General features: G+C 42.0%; 1 protein-coding gene across 4 annotated transcripts in view; it reads right to left on the bottom strand.

The window, feature by feature from the left end:
• Positions 1-23,477, bottom strand: part of NAV2 (neuron navigator 2) — a 395,483-nt gene that overhangs the window by 226,570 nt on the left and 145,436 nt on the right. For 3 of the 4 annotated variants that reach the window (XM_070761675.1, XM_070761699.1, XM_070761679.1), the window contains exons 4-5: positions 10,530-10,602; positions 5,041-5,326 (exon numbers count right to left, since the gene is read on the bottom strand). In XM_070761675.1, the coding sequence (XP_070617776.1) occupies positions 5,041-5,326; positions 10,530-10,602 (359 nt within the window). Of the gene's footprint in view, positions 1-2,423; positions 2,493-5,040; positions 5,327-10,529; positions 10,603-23,477 lie in introns of all 4 variants that reach the window. The other variant, XM_070761666.1, reaches the window with a different exon arrangement.

Raw genomic sequence — 23,477 nt, 5'->3', positions numbered from 1 at the left:
CAACAAGCTGGATCCTCATTTTACCAACCTTGGAAAGATGGAAGGCTGAGTCAACCTTGAGCTGGTTAGGAACAAACTCCTGGCAGTGAGCAGAATCTGCAATGCTGTACTCTAACCACTGCACCATCATAGTTAGATGATATACAGAAGGCATGACATGATTTCCACATTGCCTTCATACATTTGTGTGTTTGTGAAAGCAATTGAAATGCAAACATCTAGCTGTGTGGGAGGAGCTGCACGTATATAAAAAGTTCTATGTGTTTGTAAGCCCTTGGACTTGAGAGCATGGCAGCATGCATTGTGCCATGGCAGTTCAAGTGCCCACATCCAATAAGATCCAAAACAAGCATGCTATGTTGGCACTGGCACTAATAATATGCCCTATTGCAACAAAGTGCTGGTAATGACCTATAAAGCCCTACATGGCATCGGACCAGAATACCTCCAGGACCATCTTCTGCCGCACGAATCCAAGCGGCCGATAAGGTTCCACAGAGTTGGCTTTCTCTGGGTTCCGTCGACTAAACAATGTCATCTGGCAGGCCTCAGGGGAAGAGCCTTCTCTGTGGTGGACCCGGCCCTCTGGAATCAACTCCCCCCAGAGATTAGAACTGCCCCCACCTTCCTTGTCTTTCGTAAATTGCTTAAGACCCACCTATATCGCCAGGCATGGGGGAATTGAGACATCTCCCCCAGGCTTATATAGTTTTATGTATGGTATTCTTGTGTTGCATGCTTTTTAAATGTTGGGTTTTTAATGTGTTTTCTTTTAAACATTAGATTTATCATTACATTGTTTTATTATTGTTGTGAGCCGCCCCGAGTCTGTGGAGAGGGGCGGCATACAAATCTAATAAATTATTATTATTATTATTATTTTAATAAGCTGAAACAAAAATTCAGATTTGACATAGACTGCTGCATTACTATTATGTAGTAGAAATCCTCCGAGATCCCTTTCAGCTCTATGATTCTCTGCATAGCTTTATCTCACATCTTAGCCAGGGATGGGTTCTAGCTTACCTCACTGCCGGTTAGCTTTCTCCCACCCCATGCCTTGTGGGTGCACACAGTGCCCAAAATCCAAAAAAAGAAAAGGAAGAAAAGAAAGAAGTAAAAAACAAGATAGCGACCCCATGCACAGTACTGGAAATTCGGCTCCTGCACATGCTCAGAAGGAATTTAAAAAAAAAAAATTGAAAAAATTTAAAGCTGACAACAGGAGGGCGACTGCATGCACAGTGCCAGAAACTCAGCTTCTGCACATGCTCAGAAGAAAAAATAAATTCAAAAATTTATTTTTTTTAAAGGTCAAAAACAAGGTGGCAACCACATGCACAATGCCAGAAACATAGCTTCTGCATATGCTCAGAATAAAAAAAAATAAATAATTTTAAAAAAGTTTAAAAGATGGTGGCACATATAGACCAGCACCAACTGAACGGGTTCCGTGACATCATTGTGACATCACCAGTGGATTGTTACAGGTTTGGGTGAACTGGTCCAAATGGGAGGAACCCACCTCTGATCTTAGCACCACTCAGTGAGATCCACCCATCTTGAAGCTATAATATACAGTGATACCTTGTCTTACAAACTTAATTGGTTCCGGGATGAGGTTCTTAAGGTGAAAAGTTTGTAAGACAGAACAATGTTTCCCATAGGAATCAATGCGTGCAAGCCTAAAATTCACCCCTTTTGCCAACCGAAACGCCCGTTTTTGCACTGCTGGGATTGCCCTGAGGCTCCCCTCCATGGGAAACCCCACCTCCGGACTTCTGTGTTTTTGCAATGCTGCGATTTCACTGAGGCTCCCCTCGCTGGGAAACCCCACCTCTGGACTTCCGTTGCCAGCGAAGCGCCCATTTTTGCGCTGCTGGGACTCCCCTGCTGGGATTCCCCTGCAGCATCACAAAAACATGGAAGTCCAGAGGTGGGGTTTCCCATGGAGGGGAGCCTCAGGGGAATCCCAGCCCGGCAAAAACGGGTGCTTCGCTGACAACGGAAGTCCGGAGGCGGAGAATCCCAGCGGCGGCGGTGGGTTTGTAAGGTGAAAATAGTTTGTAAGAAGAGGCAAAAAAAATCTTAAACCCCAGGTTTGTATCTCGAAAAGTTTGTATGACGAGGCGTTTGTAAGATGAGGTATCACTGTCTTTGGATATATTACATTTATTATTATAATGTATATTCTGATATAAAGTCAATAGAAACCAAACGGCTAGAATGCCTTTACTTAGAGGAAGTAGTAAGAGACTAAGTAGAATGCTAATCAGTCAGCTAATAAAAAGGAGGTTTCTCAGATTATTCATAATATTTGGTTTAAAATCAACAGGTAAGCATTGGTGAGGCCTGAAACATGCAGACTGGGATTGTTGCAAATGGGGTTATCCATGCTTTACATTAGAGGAAGAAACGCTAACCTAGAATTCTTTTTCTGACCGAGAGTGAATCGGATGATTTTGCTTTGAGATGAGTCCCTGGGTGATGCACTGTACAACAAGAAAGGGGAAAAAAATTGGAAGATGCAAGTGAGTAAAGAAGAAAATATTAATATAGAAAGCCTCTGAGATAAAAGATATGGAAAAATAATGTATCCAGATGTTTTCAAAGGAGAAAATAATATTGCCCACTCTAGACACGATACTTACTAAAAAAAACAAAAAACTTTTATGTACCAAAGCAATGATAGTAGAGTTTGAGCCTGCACATTTATATCAAAATCAAATGACATTTTTGCAAAATGTCACAAGTGAATTTACATTGTAAAAGTAAATGATAAAAGCCCCCACACAATGATCTCATGAGGCATGTCCCATATAATTGAGTACATCTTGGTGCTGGTCAGAGAATTATTATTTTAATTATTGTAATAAATACCAAATTTCACCACATGAGGGTGCCTGCCAAAGAAAGCTTCATGAAAAGGAATGGAGGAAAACCTCATCATGAAAAAGTTAAAAAAAAGCAATGGTAAAATTCAATGTGTATGATACTCTCTCTCTCTCTCTCTCTCCCTCCCTCTCTCCCTCCCCCCCCAGTCTCCCTCCCTTTCTCTTCAGTTTTATTTAAAAAGACCGACCTCAGCCACCTTATTACAAGTACAAAAGTTTTGGGATCCTGTTCCTTTAAGAGTCACCATTGTTTTGCAGTTAAATTAGCCAGGTATTCCCACGTTGCACACTTCTTTGTCTCCTGAAAAAACTAAGTTTTTTCAGCAGATGTGGTTGGTAAATCCACAGTAACTGAATTTAAACATGCCTGGGATAAACATATATCCATAGTAAGATAAAATACAGCAAAGAGTATAAAGGCAGACTAGATGGACCATGAGGTCTTCTTCTGTTGTCAATCTTCTATGTTTCTAAGTTGTTTATAGGGGAAAGGCTTTCAATGAGGAATCAGCATGGGGCTAGCATTCTTCCTTCTATCCTGGCAACTGCTTTAAAGCATGAAACACAACATTGGGAAATCCAATCATCTCCAGGCACTGGAAGATCCAATTACCTGCCTGTAATGACAGTGGAGAATAAAGCATACACGGTTGTGGAAAGAATTAAAGAAGGAATTCTCTTGTCGGTGGTCGCCACCATATTGGACTTTGCATACACTCATTCCAGCCCAATTAAGGAATACATATTTCTGGAAAGCAATTTCTGCAGCTAGCCTCATGACTGGAATCCCAAGCCTATATGGCTTTTGTGTATACAGGTCCTTCCCCTACAATCCAATTGCCATGACTGCGCAAACGGAGTCCAGTTGCAAAACAATAATTGCATAGTCAGCTGTTCAGAGGGCAGGCCTGAAAATGCAGTCCTCCCCACTCCTGCTCAATTGCTGAAAAGTTGAACAACGTGACCTAGTATATATTCCTTTTGATCTGTCACCTTACAAAATTGATCTGGTATTCAATCCAACTGCCGGGATCAGACACCCAGGTATTATTTACAGGGTCCATGAGCACAATGGGACTGAATCAGAAGTGGTATTCAGCCGGTTTGGGCCAGTTTCTTGCATACCGTTGGCGGAAATTTGGCCAAGCTTGCCGAACTGGTAGTGATGGCTGGCTGGCCATCACCCTGAACTGGTGCAAAGGGTCTTTTTCATGATGCGACTTTCGTTGCAATGCGAACTGGTAGGGAAGGTACAAGTGGAACCCACCCCTGGACCAAATGCTCCTTCAGAGTGTTTGAAATATACAGAATTAGATTATTATTTTTAAAATGGAACAACCTACAACTTTAAAAAAAAATAACAAAGTGAAAATGGAAACAATGGCTGAAAACTTACAAGATCACCCTAAGTCATGGAACTTTGAGTGACATCTCATAAATCTCATATAATAAAAAAGAATCCTTGTGCAATCTCATGCATTATTACCCCTTTAAGATTTCTATCAGCCATTATTACCATTTTAAGATTTTTATCAGCAATTACAGGTGATCCTCATTCAACACCCACTTCATTGGCTAATATTCAAACTTGTGACAATGCTGAACAAGTGCTACTTATATCTGGACCTTGACGTTCTGACCACTGCAGCATCTCCAGTCACATTATAGCAATCCAGGCCCTTCATAACTGGCTGTTTTCCAACCGTCACAGCATCTCAAGGTCACATGATAATGATTTGCGACTTTCCCTATCAACTTCCCAAAGGGTAAACCAGCAGGAAGTTGGAGATTACAGTCATGTGAGGTTTGCTTAAGAATCCACACGGTCCTCACTTAATGTTAGTAACTAGAAATGCTGTTGCTAAGCAACATAGTCATGTTACATTCTGCTTACAACTGCATCATTTAGCAATGAAAGGCCGGGTCCCAATATCTGTTGTTAAGTGAAGACTACCTGTATATGATCTCATAAAGCAATGGCTAGAGCTTGGGGTGGGGTGGGGAAGTTGATCTCTGTCCTTCTTACAAGGTTGTATCTGCCTTAGGTACAAATACTGTATATTGAAATAACCTGATGTGAAACTCTTGGCAATTGGAAAAGGAGATGGTTGGGACATGGGGGAGGAAGATGAAAAAGCCCACTCACCTGGACTGCATTTCTGGTTGTGCTTTTAACTGAAGTTGTGCTGCTTGCTGGGGATGTTGGCACTGAGTCGGAGGCGAAGCTGGCACCAGTGGTTGTGGCTGTAACTGCTGGTCAGGTAGTCCCACCTGGCTGGGGGACGGAGAGCTTGCTTGCTGGGATGAGGTGGGTGGTTGCTGGGATAGAGAGTGCTCTGAATGTTGCTTTGGGGACTGCTGTTGCTGCTGCTTATAACGTGACAGGCTAAAGAAAAGGCCCAGGATGGCCTTTAAATTCCCATTCCTTATCTCTGAAAGGCAATTTAGAAAAGAAGTATTTAATTCATGAAATTGCATGATGACCCAGTTGAACAAATGTTTTGCTAAATTGTAACTTTCTCTGTTTGGGTCAGGTTCCTTGAAGACCCAATTGACCAAAATAAAATTAGAGATTCCTTGCAGAAAGGATTCTCCAAAGCATTTTATTTTATTTTATTTTTTGCTTTTCAGATAGAGGGAGATATAAATTGCTCCTTGTGGCAATGGTCCTCCAGATAACTTCAGTTCAGGATCAGGGCAAATAATTGTATATTCAATGAAAAGTTAAAACAAGATGTGACAAAATATACTAATAAGAAAAAGATGCCATTCAAGTTCCTGTTCAATTTTTGTTGTTGTTTCCTTTGGCACTTTGGTTTGGATTATTTGTTATTCCTACTTTATAGAATATTCTGGAAAACAAATGCCCTGACCTATTGAAACTACATCTAGGATATCTGCAGAATTAAGATCCCCATAAACACAGAAGCCAAATATATGTGAGTATCAATACATTGTTTCTCATCTTTGCACTTATTGTATTCATTTCATGCAAACATGGAACTCTATGAAACCTCTAACACTCTAGGATTTGACTGTACAGGAAAATGCCTGTAAGAACAAATGTAATTAAAGCCTCAGTAACTTGATTCTTCAAAAGTATTAGCAATAAACCTGATATAACCAAAATGGGAAAAGCAAACCATCACCGGACTTTTGTTATGTGTTGGTTCCAGCGTTTCCAAAATAAGGCATAAATGCTGCTTCCAATGAACTGCACTAATGTATTTCTTCTTATCTCAGGAGATAGACTTAGACTGAGGTAATTCTTGCATCTTGCAATTGGACTTTGTACACTGAGGGCTCATCAAGGTTGGTCTGAATTACTTCCTCTTACTACATCCTTCTCCCTTTTAGCGCTGTTTAAGTACACTGACTTCCAAGTTTCAATCCTGTGAGTGAATAACTAGTCATTTCCATCCCAACCACAAAAAAGGGTTTGGATGTATGTGTGTGTTTTAAGCTGAAAACAAAATACTGCCAGATGTCACAGTTTTTAAGGCACAGAATCTGGAGTTTGGAAATTTCCATGCTGTGAAGTTCCTTTGGTTGCTTCGATTTCCTTTGCCCCATTATTACATTTTAATATTTATTTTTTCCTTGAGATGTGAAATCATTCAGCTCTCTAGTGAGACAAAAGGAAGACAACATAGAAAACTGGCAAGAAAGTGGTAGAGCAACTTGTATGTAGAAACTGTGCAGGCTTTGTTCTCTGCAAGTACATTTGTGCCATTTTACATTTAACCCCAAAAAGATTTTTTTTCCCTTAGAAGCCAATCAACCGTGAGTCACTAGATTCTGAGAATAATAAAGAGAACTATTAGATCAGGATTTACTGGAAGTACTTGATCATTCTCAAAAATGATGAACTTTATAACCTATTCAGAGAAACCCAGAAACCTGTGTCTGGTCATTCTAGGCTCCCTTGAATGTAAATTTGAGAATCGAGTGCTGTCATGTCTGCCCACTTAATATTTCTCCTTCATGCATAAATACAATCAGCTGAAGAATGGAAGACAGCTAAAAACCCAGTACAATTATCTCGCTGGCAACTGAAGCTGGAATTTCTCCAGTAACCAAAGAGTTAATACTCAGAGCCAAGGAATTCTCTTGGCAGGTTACGAACTGGGTGCCACAACTGAAAAAAGAAACTCTGTCAGCTGGGAGGACTTTTCTGGGTTGTGAATCTTCTTCGTAAGCTTTCTGGCAGCTGACATACACAAACATACTCTCAAATTCACTCGGGCTCAAGGAGCTGTGTGAACTCAAAGGTAGGGCGGCTGCTTTTGTTGTCAAGGTAACTGTGCTATTTAGTCAGTAAAGAAAAACTGCACGGTTTGGGGAGAAACTCCCAGCTCATGCAACCTGTTTCCCAGATAAATAACCAAGAAAAAAAAAATAGTCTCACCTTGATTTCCATCTGAGATCAGTGAGGGAGATGTGGAATACAACATACAGTGGTAGATTTAACTGCCATTTATTTCAAAGATTTCCTTTTAAACGAATTTCCGCTTACAAATAAATGGCAAGTGAAAGTAAAAGCTCACCTTAGAACTGAGATCAACATGCAAACGCCAGACCAATCATCTTTTGAGCACACAAAGCAGTGTGAAAAAAATAAAAGTAGGGATGCTCACAACATGATAAAAGCCGGAAAAGTTTACATAAGGGTATTTCGTTAAGCAGAACCAAACCAACCGAGCAAAGCAAAGCAAAACAAAGCAAAGTGTGAATTACATTACCTGTGAAGTACAATGCATTTTTGACCTAATTATCCATGTCAGTGTAAACAGCCATTAATTTTGTCCAGGCAAAATGGCATTACATTTATAAAAATAAAATTAGCCTCCTACTTATACCTCCTATTAAAACTGTCAGAAATAGATCTATATTAGATCCCCAACAGATGTGAAAGTATTTTTTTTTAAATATGAATGAAGTGGTAAGTCTTCCCTTACAAATAAAATGAAGAAAACCATGAAAGGACAGAAGTAGAATGGAGATGGAAGAGAGTGAATTTATTCTAATTAATGTGCATTCCAACACGTTCAGAAACCTACTTGTTAATATCCAGCAGTCTTATCCAGAAAGAAAAAAAAATGATGGGCTCAGGGATATAGCACAAATCAGATGTGTAAATACAGTATTCCTGTTTAATTTTAGCATCCCAGGTGGGGCTGGGAGATACTATGTTGTGAAGCAGTGATGGTGAACCTATGGCACAGATGCCAAAGGTGGCACGCAGAGCCATACCTGTTGGCACGTGAGTCGTTGCCCTAGCCACTGTTCACTGTAAGGTGTGTGCCTGAAAATTACCCCCCGCAAGGAGCCGTGCATTGGAGTTGGGGACGAGGAGCGATGAAAGTGCGGAGGTGCCCCGCGTGCTCCCCATCCCCCTGCCAGCCCGCGGGGGGGGGGCGGGAGCAGGAAGGCACCGGCAGTAGACATAGGTGAAAGGAAAGGGAGCCACAGCCACCCCCACCTCCCCACAGTGCCTCCGGCCCCCTCGCACCCCTGGTCTCTCGCTGCTGCCCCCTGTCCGCCTGATACGCCCCCTCTCCGGCTTTCTCTTCCTCTGCCTCCCGCCTTGGGGCACGGCTTCTCCCACGGCAGTGGCTGCAGCCGCAGTGGCGGCTGCGGATTCTCCTCATCATCATCCACGCTCCCAGCCAGGGGGTTGCGAGAGGGTTTTCTCTGCGCACTTCGGGAATGCCCACCCTGCCCCTCTCGCAGCCCCTTCACTGGGAGTGCTGTTGTCCTGGACTGTCAGCAAGGGGGCTGCAGTAGAGGCGGGGCGGGTGTTCCCGAAGCGCTCGGAGAAAGCACTCTCGCAGCCCACTCGCTGACAGAGAGAGAGGGAGCAACAGACAGAGCAAGATAGAAAGAAAGAGAGGGAGAGAGAAAGTAAGTGAGTAAAAGAGAGAGAGTGAAAGGGGGGAGAGCAAGAGAGAGAGAACAAGAGAGAAAGAAAGCAAGAGAGATAGAAAGAAAAGATGAGAGAAAGAGAGAGAGAAAGCAAGAGAGAGAGATAAAAACAAGAGAGAGAAAGAGTGTGTGAGAGAAAGCGAGAGAGAGAGAAACAACAGAGCAACAGAGAGCGAGATAGAAAGAGAGAAGGAGATTGAAAGTGCGAAAAAGAGAGAGAGCAAAAGGGGGAGAGAGAAAGAGAGAGAGAAACAAGAGAGGAAGAAAGCAAGAGAGAGGGAGAGAAGAGAGGAAGGCAGAGAGAGAGAGAGAAAAAATGATAGAAAAAAAGGGGAGAAAAAAGAGAAACAAGAAAATTATTGAGACAAAGAATGAGAGGAAAGAGAGAGAAACAGAGAGAGAAATGACTCTTGATTTAAAGCATATGGTAAAAAGCACCCAAATAATAACAGAGAAAAAAAACCCCGCCCACACCGAAAAAAATTTAGAGGGAACATTGGCCCTAGCTCAGCTCCAGCATGCATGTACTCACTGGAGCTCGCATGGAGGCTCTGAGAGGGCATTTTCGGCTTCTAGAGGGCCTCCAGGGGGATGAGGTAAGGCATTTTTGCCTTCTCCAGGCTCCAGGGAAGCCTCTGGACCCCGGGGAGGGTGAAAAACGGGCCTACCAGGCCCATCAGAAGTTGGGAAATGGCCTAGTTCTGGATCCAGATGGCCTGGAGGGGCAGGGGGGGCAATTTTCACCCTTCCCAGGCATTGAATTATGGGTGTGGGCTCTTGTGCAGGCGCGATAGTGTGTGCGTACGCGCTTTCAGCACCCGAGGAAAAAAAATGTTCGCCATCACTGTGAAATCTTAGACAACTTCAGATAGTTATCCTCAGTCACCATAGAAGATAATACTCAGCTGAATGGTTCAGGATTTCATATGAGGCAACTGTTTTTATGAATGACTTCAGTTTCTTTACTTCAACAAAGTCTATTAGTTATCTTTTCTTGAGTAAAAATAAGGTAATTCAACCATTGCTTAACATATTCCTTTTCCTTTTTTCTACAAATAGTTCTTACATGACTTTTAGTCATTTTTAATGCAATAAATCCCCCCCCCCCCCCCCTTTTGGCTTTTTATTATGAAATATTCCTTCTAAGAAATTTTTCACTGTCACCCTCTCAAAATTATCAGCCTCTTGCATTGACCTGGACATGTGACCATTCTCCCTAAATATTTATCCCTCAAGACCTTTAATGAATTGCTTGCATTTACCTTCAAAGCATTTTAGATTTTTTTTTTAATTATCACACTGAAATTGGATTTGACCAGTATGCCTGTTCAAAAACTTTCTCTAATCAAGCTTGAAACTTTGTACTTAACGTTTACAAAAAATGACCTGGATACATAATGTTCCTATGTTTAATTAAATCTTCATCATGCTTTTCTCCTTTTCCCTGTGATGAATGTTGAAATTTAAATCCCTTAGGGCATGAACAGCTCGCTATTAATATATAACACATTGATAGTGAAGGTAATTAATAACTATTATGACTTACAGTTTATTATTATCATTACAATGTTCTGTTAGTGTAATCAGTCTAGGCTAGCTTTCCTTTTATTTCATTCATTTTATTCCTGTTAAAAATCACTGCATAAATAAAAATTTGCAGATAGAAAATTTCCCATAGAATAATAAAATTCAATGTGAAAGTAGTCTTACCTTCTGCAGATAGTCCCTGTATGTTTATTCCTTTGGCAGCCAGAAAACTCAGGCACACGTCTATGTTTTCAATCTTAAAAGATAAGGGAGGAAATAATCTTTAAAAATGTGCTGAAATTAACTTGTACTTTTGTTCAAGTTCAAGTATCATATACAAGAAATTAACTGGCTATGAAATGTTCGTATTGAAATCAGAATTCTATTTGCATAATGGATTCCTTATCTCATTTATTGCTCCTCTGTATTTACCAATAGTGGTCTTAGAAGATTCAGCCAATCCTTTGACTAGAAATGGGACAACAAGGACAGTAGCAGGTAGAGAAAGAGCCACATATGCTGATAGCAATACATTATTAGAGAGAGTCTTGGAATTTGCTTATTGGCTAAGTATGCTTAACATTTTCTTATTATATTTGTATCTCCTTTTTTAATTCCAAGAAACTACAATAAGCCCAGTGTTTCCTGAACAGTACAGTTTGCTTACATTTTTGTGGATTGACATTTTTGGTTTATGCTATTTATTCTGGAATAAAATCCATGTGTTAAATTTCTTATGAGTTGAATTATCTTAACCACAATAGCTAAGGTTTTAATTTTTTGATAATTTTGATGATATGAGAAGAATTGCTTAATTTGCAAAGTACTTTTCCATAAGGATTTCTAGCAATGCCCTAGCAGCAGTACAAGGCAGAAGCACAATTTTTCAGTGTTTCATGCTGTCTTTCTTGAAATTAAACAATAATATTACAATTATTTGATATAAAAATACTAATCTGAAATAAATCACTAAGTAAAAATTTATCCAAGTTATAGCAAAAAAGTACAAACCTGGACCAGATTCCAGAGCATGCGTAACCATTCAATTAAACTATTATTTATTCCTCAATTGTCTTCTAAAAATCAAATTATTATTTTTCAGTTTGATTCTCATCTAAGAACAGATTCAAATGGGTTACATAAAACTTTGAGTGAATAAAAATTCATTCAACAGTCTTCTTTGACTGACCATCCAAACGTAGCCAGATTTAATAACACTGCTTCTACCACTATATAAATAGTGGTGGAGGACAAATGGTGACAGGTATAATAATATAATCCAGTCTACAGTGAAGCTCATTCACTAGAACTTGCTGTTTATTCTGATCGTATAATATGATCAGAATAGAATATAAACATAATACAAACCAGTCTCTTAAAAATCTTGAACTGAAAATCTGTTACTTTACTGAGTACTTTTTTAAAATGGGAAGGTTGAAAACATTAATTTTAGAAATATGTAACAAATGGAAAATATTTCTTGTCTCAAATCTGAAACAACCATCATATACTGTATCGGAAGCTTTGCCCAACTAATTTTTGTTCAACCACAATTAGGCAGAAAGAAAAGTTTGGTTCCTTCGGGTTTTAATCGAAACAAAATATAGGGGGATCCTAGAGCAGCTGTCTCCAACCTTTTGGCTTTGCAGGCCAGGTGGTGGGGCGAGGAGGGGATGGTTACGCATGAGCAGCAGAGTGAACCTGTGTGCACAGCTATATTTGCACAACCGGAGCTGTGCATGCGCTCACCCACCACTTCCACAGCCCAGTTTTAAATTGGCTGCAGCCTGATAGTGGGCTGCAGCCTGGGAGTTTGGGGACCCCATTCCAGTGAAGGGCTACCAAATTTTTTACTACCACACTGTGGGAGTGGCTTATGCAGGATGCCCTGCATTTTCTTTCAAAATCTTTCAGTGCAAATTGGGTGCTCTCGGGTGGAGATCCATTTTCGCTACTGAATTGTGGTCGGGCAGTAGGAAAAGCAAGTAGGATGCTTGGCTGCATAGCTAGAGGTATAACAAGCAGGAAGAGGGTGATTGTGATCCCCTTATATAGAGCGCTGGTAAGACCACATTGGGAATACTGTGTTCAGTTCTGGAGACCTCACTTACAAAAAGATATTGACAAAATTGAACGGGTCCAAAGACGGGCTACAAGAATGGTGGAAAGTCTTAAGCATAAAACGTATCAGGAAAGACTTAATGAACTCAATCTGTATAGTCTGGAGGGCAGAAGGGAAAGGGGGGACATGATCGATATATTTAAATATGTTAAAGGGTTAAATAAGGTTCAGGAGGGAAGTGTTTTTAATAGGAAAGTGAACACAAGAACAAGGGGACACAATCTGAAGTTAGTTGGGGGAAAGATCAAAAGCAACATGAGAAAATATTATTTTACTGAAAGAGTAGTAGATCCTTGGAACAAACTTCCAGCAGACGTGGTTGGTAAATCCACAGTAACTGAATTTAAACATGCCTAGGATAAACATATATCCATTGTAAGATAAAATACAGGAAATAGTATAAGGGCAGACTAGATGGACCATGAGGTCTTTTTCTGCAGTCAGTCTGCTACGTTTCTATGCATTCTCCCCTGTCCGGGCAGTACCCCACCCCTGCCCATGTTCTAGAGTGATTCATAGAGTGTCACCACGCAAGGCTACTATGCTTCATCCCTCTCTTCCTCTGCATGGCATGTTAACTGGCTTGTCCACCTACCATCTTCTCAACTGCCATCTGTTCCCACCTACCATCTGTTTCCCCCTCCCAGCCACTGTCACCACTGTCATAATTCATTATATTTCACAGGCCATCCTACATGCACATTCTCCTTCTTGTCTATCCTCAGTGATTGCTGCCACTAGTGATATCTATGCATGCTACTGCTTAGGAAAGTCTTCAGCCATTGCTTTTCTTAGTCTTCCCTCCCCAAACTTTCTCTACCAAGAACAATGATACTTTAGCCTATATGGGGAAGAATCCTGTTTCATTCCGTGTATAAACACGAATGCATGCATATTTCAGTTCAGAACATCCCACCAACTGTTTCACAAAAGAGCACTTCATACAAGTAATGTTTTTGTGCCCCCTTTGAATACATAGCATTACTCCATAAGTCACATTACTGCCTGGTTGTAGACAGAAAGGGCCAGCCTTTCTCCCCCATGCAGACTGCCAGGACCTGTTTTCAATAGAAAACTATTGTGCTTGTTGACAATTGCTATGCTTCTTCTGTAGATGCAGAGAAGCAGAACTGTGTCGAACATTTAACTCAGCAACCCCCAATCTTTTGGACACCAGAGACCGGTTTTATGGAGAGAGGTTTCTCTGTGGACCAGAGAGAGTAATAGAGTTGGAGTTGGAAGGGACTTTGTAGGTCATCTAGTCCAAACCCCCACTAAAGCAGGAGTTTCCGACAAATGGCAATCTGATTTCTTCTTGAAAGTCTCAATTGTTGGAGCTCTCATAACTTCCGGACTGTTCCACTGGTTGATTGCTCTCACTTTCAGGAATGTTGTCCTTATTTACAGGTTGAATCTCTCCTTGGCCAGTTTCCATCCATTATTCCTTGTCTGACTTTCTGGTGCCTTGGAAAACAGCCTGATCTGCTCCTCTCTGTGGCAGCCCCTCAAGTATTAGAATACTATGTGATTTCAAGTATTGTCACATAGATGGGGCATTGTTTCTTTGTGTGGCCCAGTTGCTGGCATGCCATGGAGTGATTCTGATCCATGGACCGGAGATTGGGGACCCCTAATTTAGCTGAAATCCAAAAGAATCAAACCAGATAACAAGAACTCAAAATAAAATATCTCCAACATATGGCTATTCGGTCTCTTCCTAAATTTACAAGCGTCTCTTATTCTTATGAAGTTTTCCCTAATGTTTGGAGAGGGGCGGCATACAAATCTAATAAATAATAAAAATAATAAAAAAATAATAATAATCTTCTTTTCTGTACCCAGTTATTTCTTGCTTGATACTCTAAAATTACAGGAACAGAGATCTTTTCTCTCTTCTACATAGCACCTCTCTATGTACTTTAGAAGTGTTACCAATACACTCACCTTTTCTCAGTACTATTCACACTCAGTTCCTCAATCTCCCGATCATTTTTATTACCTATTTTGAAAATACAGTCACAGTTGGTAGGATTCTATCAGTATGAAATGCAAGGGAATTGTTATTATTTCTGGCGATGTCAAAAAGTATACTTTGATGTAGCATAAAAACGCATTTGACTTTTTACAAGCCATGTCATACTAGTTATTCATTCACAGCTTGTACTGAACAATTTGAAGAACTACTTGATATGTGCTATTACCAAGCCAGACAATCTCCGTTCTTCTCTTTTGCATTGAATTTCTATTTTCATGCTGATTTCTAATCATCATGGTATTTTTTCAAGGTAGCAGTAACAGGAGGATTGGCCCATAGTTTCCCGAGCTCTTTCTCCTCCACCTTTCTTTTTGCAGAGAGAAATATTAGCCCTCCTCCATTCATTCTGGGTTTTTATTCCTTCAACCTACACAGGATTCAGTTGAGAGTCCTCTTTATCATGGTTGACATGTTTTGGCCACAAGCTTTCTAGACTGAAGTACAGTGATCCCCCGTTTAATGCGTCCCCGACCATTGCGAACAGGGTACTTCGTGATTTTTCAACCCGGAAGTCAAAATACCATCTACGCATGCGTGCCCGTTTTTTCTATGGGCACGCATGCGTTGATGGCAACCGGGAGATCAGCTGCTGGGCGGCTTCCCTGGGTCTTCCCCCTCTTGCTGGCATCAGCGAGGAGTTTCCCCACCGCCCACGCAAACTCCTCACTGCCGCTCGCCCGCCCTTCGCCTGCCCACGCCGTTCGCTCCCCCTCTTGCTGGCGGGAGGGCGAGAAGCCCTCCCCAGCACCCGCTCGCCCGCCCTTCGCCGCTCGCCCGCCCTTCGCCCTGGCCGCTTCTTCCCAGCGGAGAAATTCCAGCCCCCACCTGGTCCCGCCCGATCCTCCTCCCTGAGGCAGCTCGCCCTCCCATGGCCGCTTCCTCCACCCTCCATTGCAAGCCCTCGCCACCGCAGCCAACGCGTGCTGCGATCTTCAAGCCCGGCTCCTTTCGGCCCAGCATCCCGGGCCAAGCAGCTGCCTTCCGTGATTGAGCCTGGCTCGCCCGGAAGATCGTAGCGCGCATTGGCTGCAGCGGCGAGCGAAGCCAAGCCGGCAGCAATGTCGCCGCCGCTGCAGCCAACGCGCGCTACGATCTTCCGGGCGAGCCAGGCTCAGTGACGGAAGGCAGCCGCTTGGCCCGGGATGCTGGGCCGAGAGGAGCCGGGCTTGATCCGCTGAGCCTGGCTGGTCCGGAAGATCGTAGCGCGCGTTGGCTGCAGCGGTGGCGACATTGCTGCCGGCTTGGCTTCGCTCGCCGCTGCAGCCAACGCACGCTACGATCTTCCGGGCCAGCCAGGCTCAGCGGATCAAGCCCGGCTCCTCTCGGCCCAGCATCCCGGGCCAAGCAGCTGCCTTCCGTCACTGAGCCTGGCTCGCCCGGAAGATCGTAGCGCGCATTGGCTGCAGCGGCGAGCAAAGCCAAGCCGGCAGCAATGTCGCCGCCGCTGCAGCCAACGCGCGCTACGATCTTCCGGGCGAGCCAGGCTCAGTGACGGAAGGCAGCCGCTTGGCCCGGGATGCTGGGCCGAGAGGAGCCGGGCTTGATCCGCTGAGCCTGGCTGGCCCGGAAGATCGTAGCGCGCGTTGGCTGCAGCGGTGGCGACATTGCTGCCGGCTTGGCTTCGCTCGCTGCTGCAGCCAATGCGCACTACAATCTTCCGGGCCAGCCAGGCTCAGCGGATCAAGCCCGGCTCCTCTCGGCCCAGCATCCCGGGCCAAGCAGCTGCCTTCCGTCACTGAGCCTGGCTCGCCCGGAAGATCGTAGCGCGCGTTGGCTGCAGCGACGAGCGAAGCCAAGCCGGCAGCAATGTCGCCGCCGCTGCAGCCAACGCGCGCTACGATCTTCTGGGCGAGCCAGGCTCAGTGACGGAAGGCAGCCGCTTGGCCCAGGATGCTGGGCCGAGAGGAGCCGGGCTTGATCCGCTGAGCCTGGCTGGCCCGGAAGATCGTAGCGCGCGTTGGCTGCAGCGGTGGCGACATTGCTGCCGGCTTGGCTTCGCTCGCCGCTGCAGCCAATGCGCGCTACAATCTTCCGGGCCAGCCAGGCTCAGCGGATCAAGCCCGGCTCCTCTCGGCCCAGCATCCCGGGCCAAGCAGCTGCCTTCCGTCACTGAGCCTGGCTCGCCCGGAAGATCGTAGCGCGTGTTGGCTGCAGCAACGAGCGAAGCCAAGCCGGCAGCAATGTCGCCGCCGCTGCAGCCAATGCGCGCTACGATCTTCTGGGCGAGCCAGGCTCAGTGACGGAAGGCAGCCGCTTGGCCCGGGATGCTGGGCCGAGAGGAGCCGGGCTTGATCCGCTGAGCCTGGCTGGCCCGGAAGATCGTAGCGCACGTTGGCTGCAGCGGTGAGCGAAGCCAAGCAGGCGCGCCGTTTTCCGCTGACTCCTAAAGCGGGGAAGTTCGCCCGGAGTCAGCGTAGAACGGCGCAACTGTTTTAAAACGATCGGAGCTTTCCAATGAGTCCCGAAGACAAACGGCAAACTTCTGCGTTTGTCTTCGGGACTCATTGGAAAGCCGCGCGGGTGTTTTAAAACATCCCCGCCGACATGGGGGGCTTGCTAGCACCCCCCCAAACCCGGGTTGGGGGTTCGGGGGGGTGCTAGCAAGCCCCCCATGTCAGCGGCGACGTTTTAAAACAGCCGCCCCGCCCCCCAATCTTCGGCTCCTCGCTAGCGCTGCGGAAGTTAAAAACACCATCTGCACATGCGCAGATGGTGTTTTTACTTCCGCAGCGCTACTTCGCGAAAACCCGCTCGTTGCGGGGGGTCCTGGAACGGAACCCTCGCAACGAGTGGGGGATCACTGTAGTATACTTTTCATTTTTCTCTAGTTCTGCTGCAAGTGCAAGCTAGAATTATATCTGGTTGAATGCTGAATTATATCACTGTTATTCTTCAAAATGATCATTCTTCATTTTGCACACAGTAAAGCAGATTAATAGATCTTAACATCATGTTTTAATGCATTTTTAAAACTCTCAGGGCTCTATAAATAATCTGAAATGACACTGCGATTACATACACATGGGGAGAGATTTCAATTGGTTACCTATAGTTTCAGATTTTATGTGCATACACGCGCACAAACATACACACAAATAAATAAATAAATAAATAAATAAATAAATAAATAAATAAATAAATAAATAAATAAATAAAAGATTGTCATTCAATATATATTTTGTTCCTGGCTAAAATGATTGTATTTTTTTTTAAATTGTTTTAATAGTGAGCCTGCCTTATTAGTTTATAATATAGTCTCATAAGAGCAGCCTATAAAGATCTGCATTGGGAAAAGCAAAACAAATAAAAAATTGAAGTGTAGTAACTACGCCTGCCAAATGTCACTAAAAAATATTAAGAGTGGTTCGTGTCAAACCAACACTATATCAAAATGTCAATAGGCACCCAGTGACATCATGATGCAAACTCCATCTTTATATTTTTACATCCATATCTCATCCAAACACAAAAGTTGCAAATGTTGACTCTTGATGCAAATTTCATCCCTTGCGGGTGCCACTAAAAACATATTTGGTATGGGTACCTCCTTCCTCATTCTCAGCTATCATTCATTCTTTTTTCTCATATAATTTTATAGCATCTAAAATGTGACTGCTTATAAAGGTCTCCTTAGAATTCAGGTCAACTGTGGTTCATGAATAGTCTACGGAGAGGGGCGGCATACAAATCTAATTAAATAAATAAATAAATAAATAAATAAATAAACAAGCAAGCAAGCAAGCAAGCAAGCAAGCAAGCAAGCAAGCAAGCAAGCAAGCAAGCAAGCAAGCAAGCTTCCTTAGCAATGGTAACAAATATGTCTGTCAATTCTTTTTCCAGTATACTTTTTCAATTCGTACCAGTAGTCTTCGCTTAATTAACACGATTGGGACCAGAATCTCAGTCACTGAGTGAAACAGTTATTAAGCAAGAGATCACATGGCTGCCCATATTACTGCATCCCTCAATTACCATAATATCAACACACCTGGTCATTATAGTGTTGACCATAATTTATTTATTATTTACTTATTTATTTTATTTATTCGATTTTTTATGCCGTCCTTCTCCTTAGACTCAGGGCGGCTTACAACATGTTAGCAATAGCACTTTTTAACAGAGCCAGCATTTTGCCCCCACAATCCGAGTCCTCATTTTACCCACCTGGAAGGATGGAAGGCTGAGTCAACCTTGAGCCAGTGATGAAATTTGAACCACTGACCTACAGATCTACAGTCAGCTTCAGTGGCTGCAGTACAGCACTCTACCTGCTGTGCCACCCCAGCTCAATAACGTTAACACGCAGTCATTAAGCAATTGCATAGATGGTTAAGCAGATGGAGTATCAGTAATGGATATCTAAAGTAGACAGTTAATTTTATTTTTGATCAGAAAAGTCTTGATTTGTGTATTTATAACCATCAATTTCTCTTCAAAGTGAAATATAAAAGCTAATTACTAAATCTTATCATTACATTTCTTCCAGGCACCAGTTCTTCCAGTTTGTAGTACTTGAATTGATCTTCCAAAGGTTTTATAAATCACAAAAAGACAGGGCATCACTGAATGTGTGCTCTGTATCTTAGAGACAGGAAAATACTCTCTGTTGTGACAGTTGTCATGATATCATTTTCCTAAGAATTTCCAGCACAGCAACTTCGTGTAAATTATCCCTGCTGAAGTAGAGAAATGAGACAATCTATCGGCTGCCTCAGGCATTTCATATATAACAATAGCAGCATTAAAGGTAGGTGTCTGAAATATGAGCTTTATTTATTCACTTCTTTCTGTATACAGAAATAATGATAGTAGTAATAATAACAGTCTCACAGCAAAGAGAAGCCATCAAATAGAGGATATTCATAGCATAGTATGAAATTAGGATATGTTTTGAAAACCAGATTAGTGTATAAGGCACCAGACTAGAAACCAGGACAGACTGAGTTCTACTTCATCAAAGCCAGCTTTGAACCAGCCACTCTTTGTCAGCCCACAATATCAGGCTCAGGTGACAAGGCAATCAATCAATTATTTTTTCTACCAAAAGGATCAACACTTGGTTGGAAATGAAAAAACAAGAAAAATGAACCCTGGATTTATGAGAAAACATTAGGGAGGGGAAAATGGGATTGTTGTTGTTATGAGTTGCGAAGTTGTGTCCAACCCATCGCAACCTGATGGACAATGTTCTTCCAGGCCTTCCTGTTCTCTACCATTCCCCAGAATCCATTTAAGCTCATGCCTACTGCTTCAGTGACTCCATCCAGCCCCTCATTCTCTGTCGTCCCCTTCTTCTTTTGCCCTCAATCTTTCCCAGCATTAGGCTCTTCTCCAGTGACTCCTTCCTTCTCATTAGGTGGCCAAAGTATTTATGTTTCATCTTCAGGATCTGATCTTCTAAAGAGCAGTCAGGGTTGATCTCCTCTAGGACTAACTGGTCTGATTGCCTTGCAGCCCAAGGGACTCACAGTAGTCTTCTCCAGCACCATAGTTCAAAAGCCCTAATTCATTGGCGCTCAGCCTTTCTTATGGTCCAAGTTTTACAGCCATACATTGCAACTGGGAAAACCATAGCCTTGACAATACACACTTTTGTTGGCAAGGTTGGCCAAAGATGGGATTAAGATATGTCAAACAAAACACCTTTCACCTGTTTTTAAAAAGTATAAAATGGACCTAATTAGTCATTCTGAAGAATGATGGCCACAAAGCTCCCCAGATGGTGCTACTCAGGAGAGAGACATCTTTTTGGTTAAATTTCAACTGGTTACTGAAAATGGTAATGTTGGTTGGTTGGTTGGTTGGTTGGTTGGTTGGTTGGTTGGTTGGTTGGTTGGTTGGTTGGTTGGTTGGTTGGTTGGTTGGTTGGTTGGTTGGTTGGTTGGTTGGTTGGTTAGTTAGTTAGTTAGTTAGTTAGTTAGTTAGTTAGTTAGTTAGTAGATTTGTATGCCGCCCCTCTCCGTTATGCCTCAATGCCAGAGAAAATCTGCACTTCTATAAGTGACAACAGTGAAATATCATTGGCAAAATTATCTTGGTAGCTTGAAAACAGCTTCATTGTGTTTGTGTTATGGCTTAATGTCACTTTTGAGAGATTGTTCAAGAGCTTCCCATTGTTTCACAAAATTGAATAAGACATCAACATATTGATATACAGTACTGTATTCCTAAACAGAAGGTACATTTTGTGGAGAGAGCACAACATGGCAATCTGCATCTCCAATTTGCTCATATTATCATTGATCTGTGGACCCACATCTCTCATAGCATTGTCATTACTCACATTGAATGCAGTACATGGCTATTTCAACCTTATTTAGAACTCATCAAATATATGTAAGGTAGCCATAGCTTTGGGGGCTATGTAGGCCCTAGAGTTCAGCACTGTGGACAAAAGAATGTATATGTCTACAAAGAAGTCTGTCTACAAAGAAAAATGTAAATCTCCTTCACCAAAAGAGGAAGCCGAAATCATTCAAGTTAGGGCATGACATGTATGTCACCTGTACCTTCTGATCTAAGAGCTTAAGAAAAAGAAGCAGGGCTGTATATATCAGTCTGAAGATAGAATTAAATATACAGTTGGAGATTCTCAAAAATCAAGTCAATCACCAACTGTTAGAGAACATAGGATTTAATCAGATGGTTTCAACATTACATTCTATGAGTAATTTGGCACTTATTCAGATGAATAATGCCCAGAATAATTTTTCTCATGTTGCACCAAGGGCTGAGCTTATATCCCAGTAATTCTCCTAGTCCTGTGTAATTACTATAGCACTAGTATTTAGAGATGAAGGTTTAGGGACTTTCCTGAGGCTAAGCAGCAATGTGTTTCAATCTTGGCAACTTTAAAATGTGTAGCATCGACATGCTGCACATCCATCTGGGAGCTGTAACCCACACATCTTAAAATTGCCAAAATTGCAGTACACAATTTCAAGATTTTCAATAAATATTTTAAAAATTAAAACAAAATGCCAAAATTGAAAAACACTGCCCTACAGTAGCTGAAGGAAGAGCAATTTCATGACTTGATTGTAGGCAAGATTCCTTATAGCAGGAGCATTGAGAACTACAGTTTATCACTCTCTAGAATTTTAAAATGTTATTTGGGAGTGAAGAGTAGTTTCAGGGACAACATGGGTACCAACCCATCCCAAACTTTTCAAAACCAGAAATGTTTGGGTCCTAGTTCTCTCCTTCTACCATTACCCTTCCAATTTGGAATATGTTCTTTATGAGCTGTGCAAAGCCTATTGCTGGCTTTGAATACATGGAAGTGATATATACATATGTCTTACAGCTGCAAATGCTATGTGTTTTTGGGAAGAATGTGAGTACCAGTATGTGAACATTTCCTATAATTACATATTAATAATTGTATAAGAAGGTAGGGGGAAGAGAAGGAGATAGAGGGAGGGGAAAGCATGATATATGGAAGGAAAGCAGTTGGGAGATAAAAGTATAAAAAGAGCAAAGTAAAGAATATATTTATGGCATTTTGGATAGAAATGTATTGCTAAGGAATTTTTTTATACTATGGTGTGTGTGGATGTGTGGGTGTGTGGGTGTTTATGTCACTTTGGTGAAAAAATTAAAAAATTAAAAAGTAACTACAATTTTTATACCTTTTTACCTTTACCTTTATGAAAAAGTTCATGAATTATATCAGTGTTTCCCAACCTTGGCAACGTGAAGATATCTGGACTTCAACTCCCAGAATTCCCCAGCCAGCATTTGCTGGCTGGGGAATTCTGGGAGTTGAAGTCCAAATATCTTCACGTTGCCAAGGTTGGGAAACATTGAATTATAAGATTCAACCTCTGGTAGCGGAAACCCATACTTAAAACTTACTTTGTTTACAATAATACTAGTAACATTTAAGCAAAGTCAGCACATGATCCAAAACAAATACAAGAAAGTTTGCCAGAAGGAGATTCTGTTTTCCTTTAGTCTTTGTAAAAATCTGGCAGCTTGCCCTATATTCATCCACTGTTGTCATTTTTTTCCTGTTGCTGCCGGGGGCAACGTTTTAAGCAGAACAGAGGGAAAAGAAGAAATGTGAACTAAAACCAAAAATTTTATCCACATATGAAGGGGAATGCATCAAGTAACACAGAAGCAATCAAAAGATTATCAGAATCTATATGTGCATTTCAATGTAGTACAAATCTTCTTGATTAATAACTATAAGCAGGTTATAATAACATCCCAAAATATCAAAAGCATGTGGTTTGCAAATGTTAATATTTTTAAGTTTTTAACCATTTATTTATTGTTTAAATAACTGCTATAATAACTACACGTTATTATTTATTAGATTTGTATGCCGCCCCTCTCCGCAGACTTGCTCTAAACTTGATCAACAGGCAGTGTTGACATATTAATTTTTAAGAAGTAAATTGAAATGACCATTTGAACTAAATCTAATAGGATATATTCATGCATGAGAAGTAAGGGCAGTACATTATTTGATGGATTACGTTCATTTAAAGGAGGCTTTTCCAGGGGAATAACCTTATTTCAACTTGTTTCAGAATGGATCTAGATCTAATACAGCCGTTTGTGGAAGGCTTCCTGATCAGCAAAGTCAAATACAAATGCTAAGTCAATCAGAAATAACTTATAAATTGTGCGCTTAACCACTTAAAAGTTGATGTCTGCTTTGGGTGAAAAAAAATTTCATCCAAAATACTTTCCATTCTTCCCAAACACCAAAAATTTTACATTTAGAGAAAAGCGACACTGAAATAATAAAAGTGACATACCTCATACAGCAATCTCATACCATGGTCAGGACAATGCCAAAAGAAAGGAATTCATCATGTTCCTATTTTTCTTGTAAACAATTGTCCAAGACCATCCATCATTTCTGTTTCAGTCAGAAGCTACCCAGAAATAAGCTACCACACACGGGTTAAATGTGCTCAGAATTATCAGCTTACCTTTTAATCAACCATAAAGTAGAATC

This window comes from Erythrolamprus reginae, chromosome 1 (genome assembly GCF_031021105.1).
Source record: "Erythrolamprus reginae isolate rEryReg1 chromosome 1, rEryReg1.hap1, whole genome shotgun sequence".
Lineage (NCBI taxonomy): Eukaryota > Metazoa > Chordata > Lepidosauria > Squamata > Dipsadidae > Erythrolamprus > Erythrolamprus reginae.
Note: the sequence above shows the minus strand (reverse complement) of the source record. Positions and strands in the feature narration are given on the sequence as shown.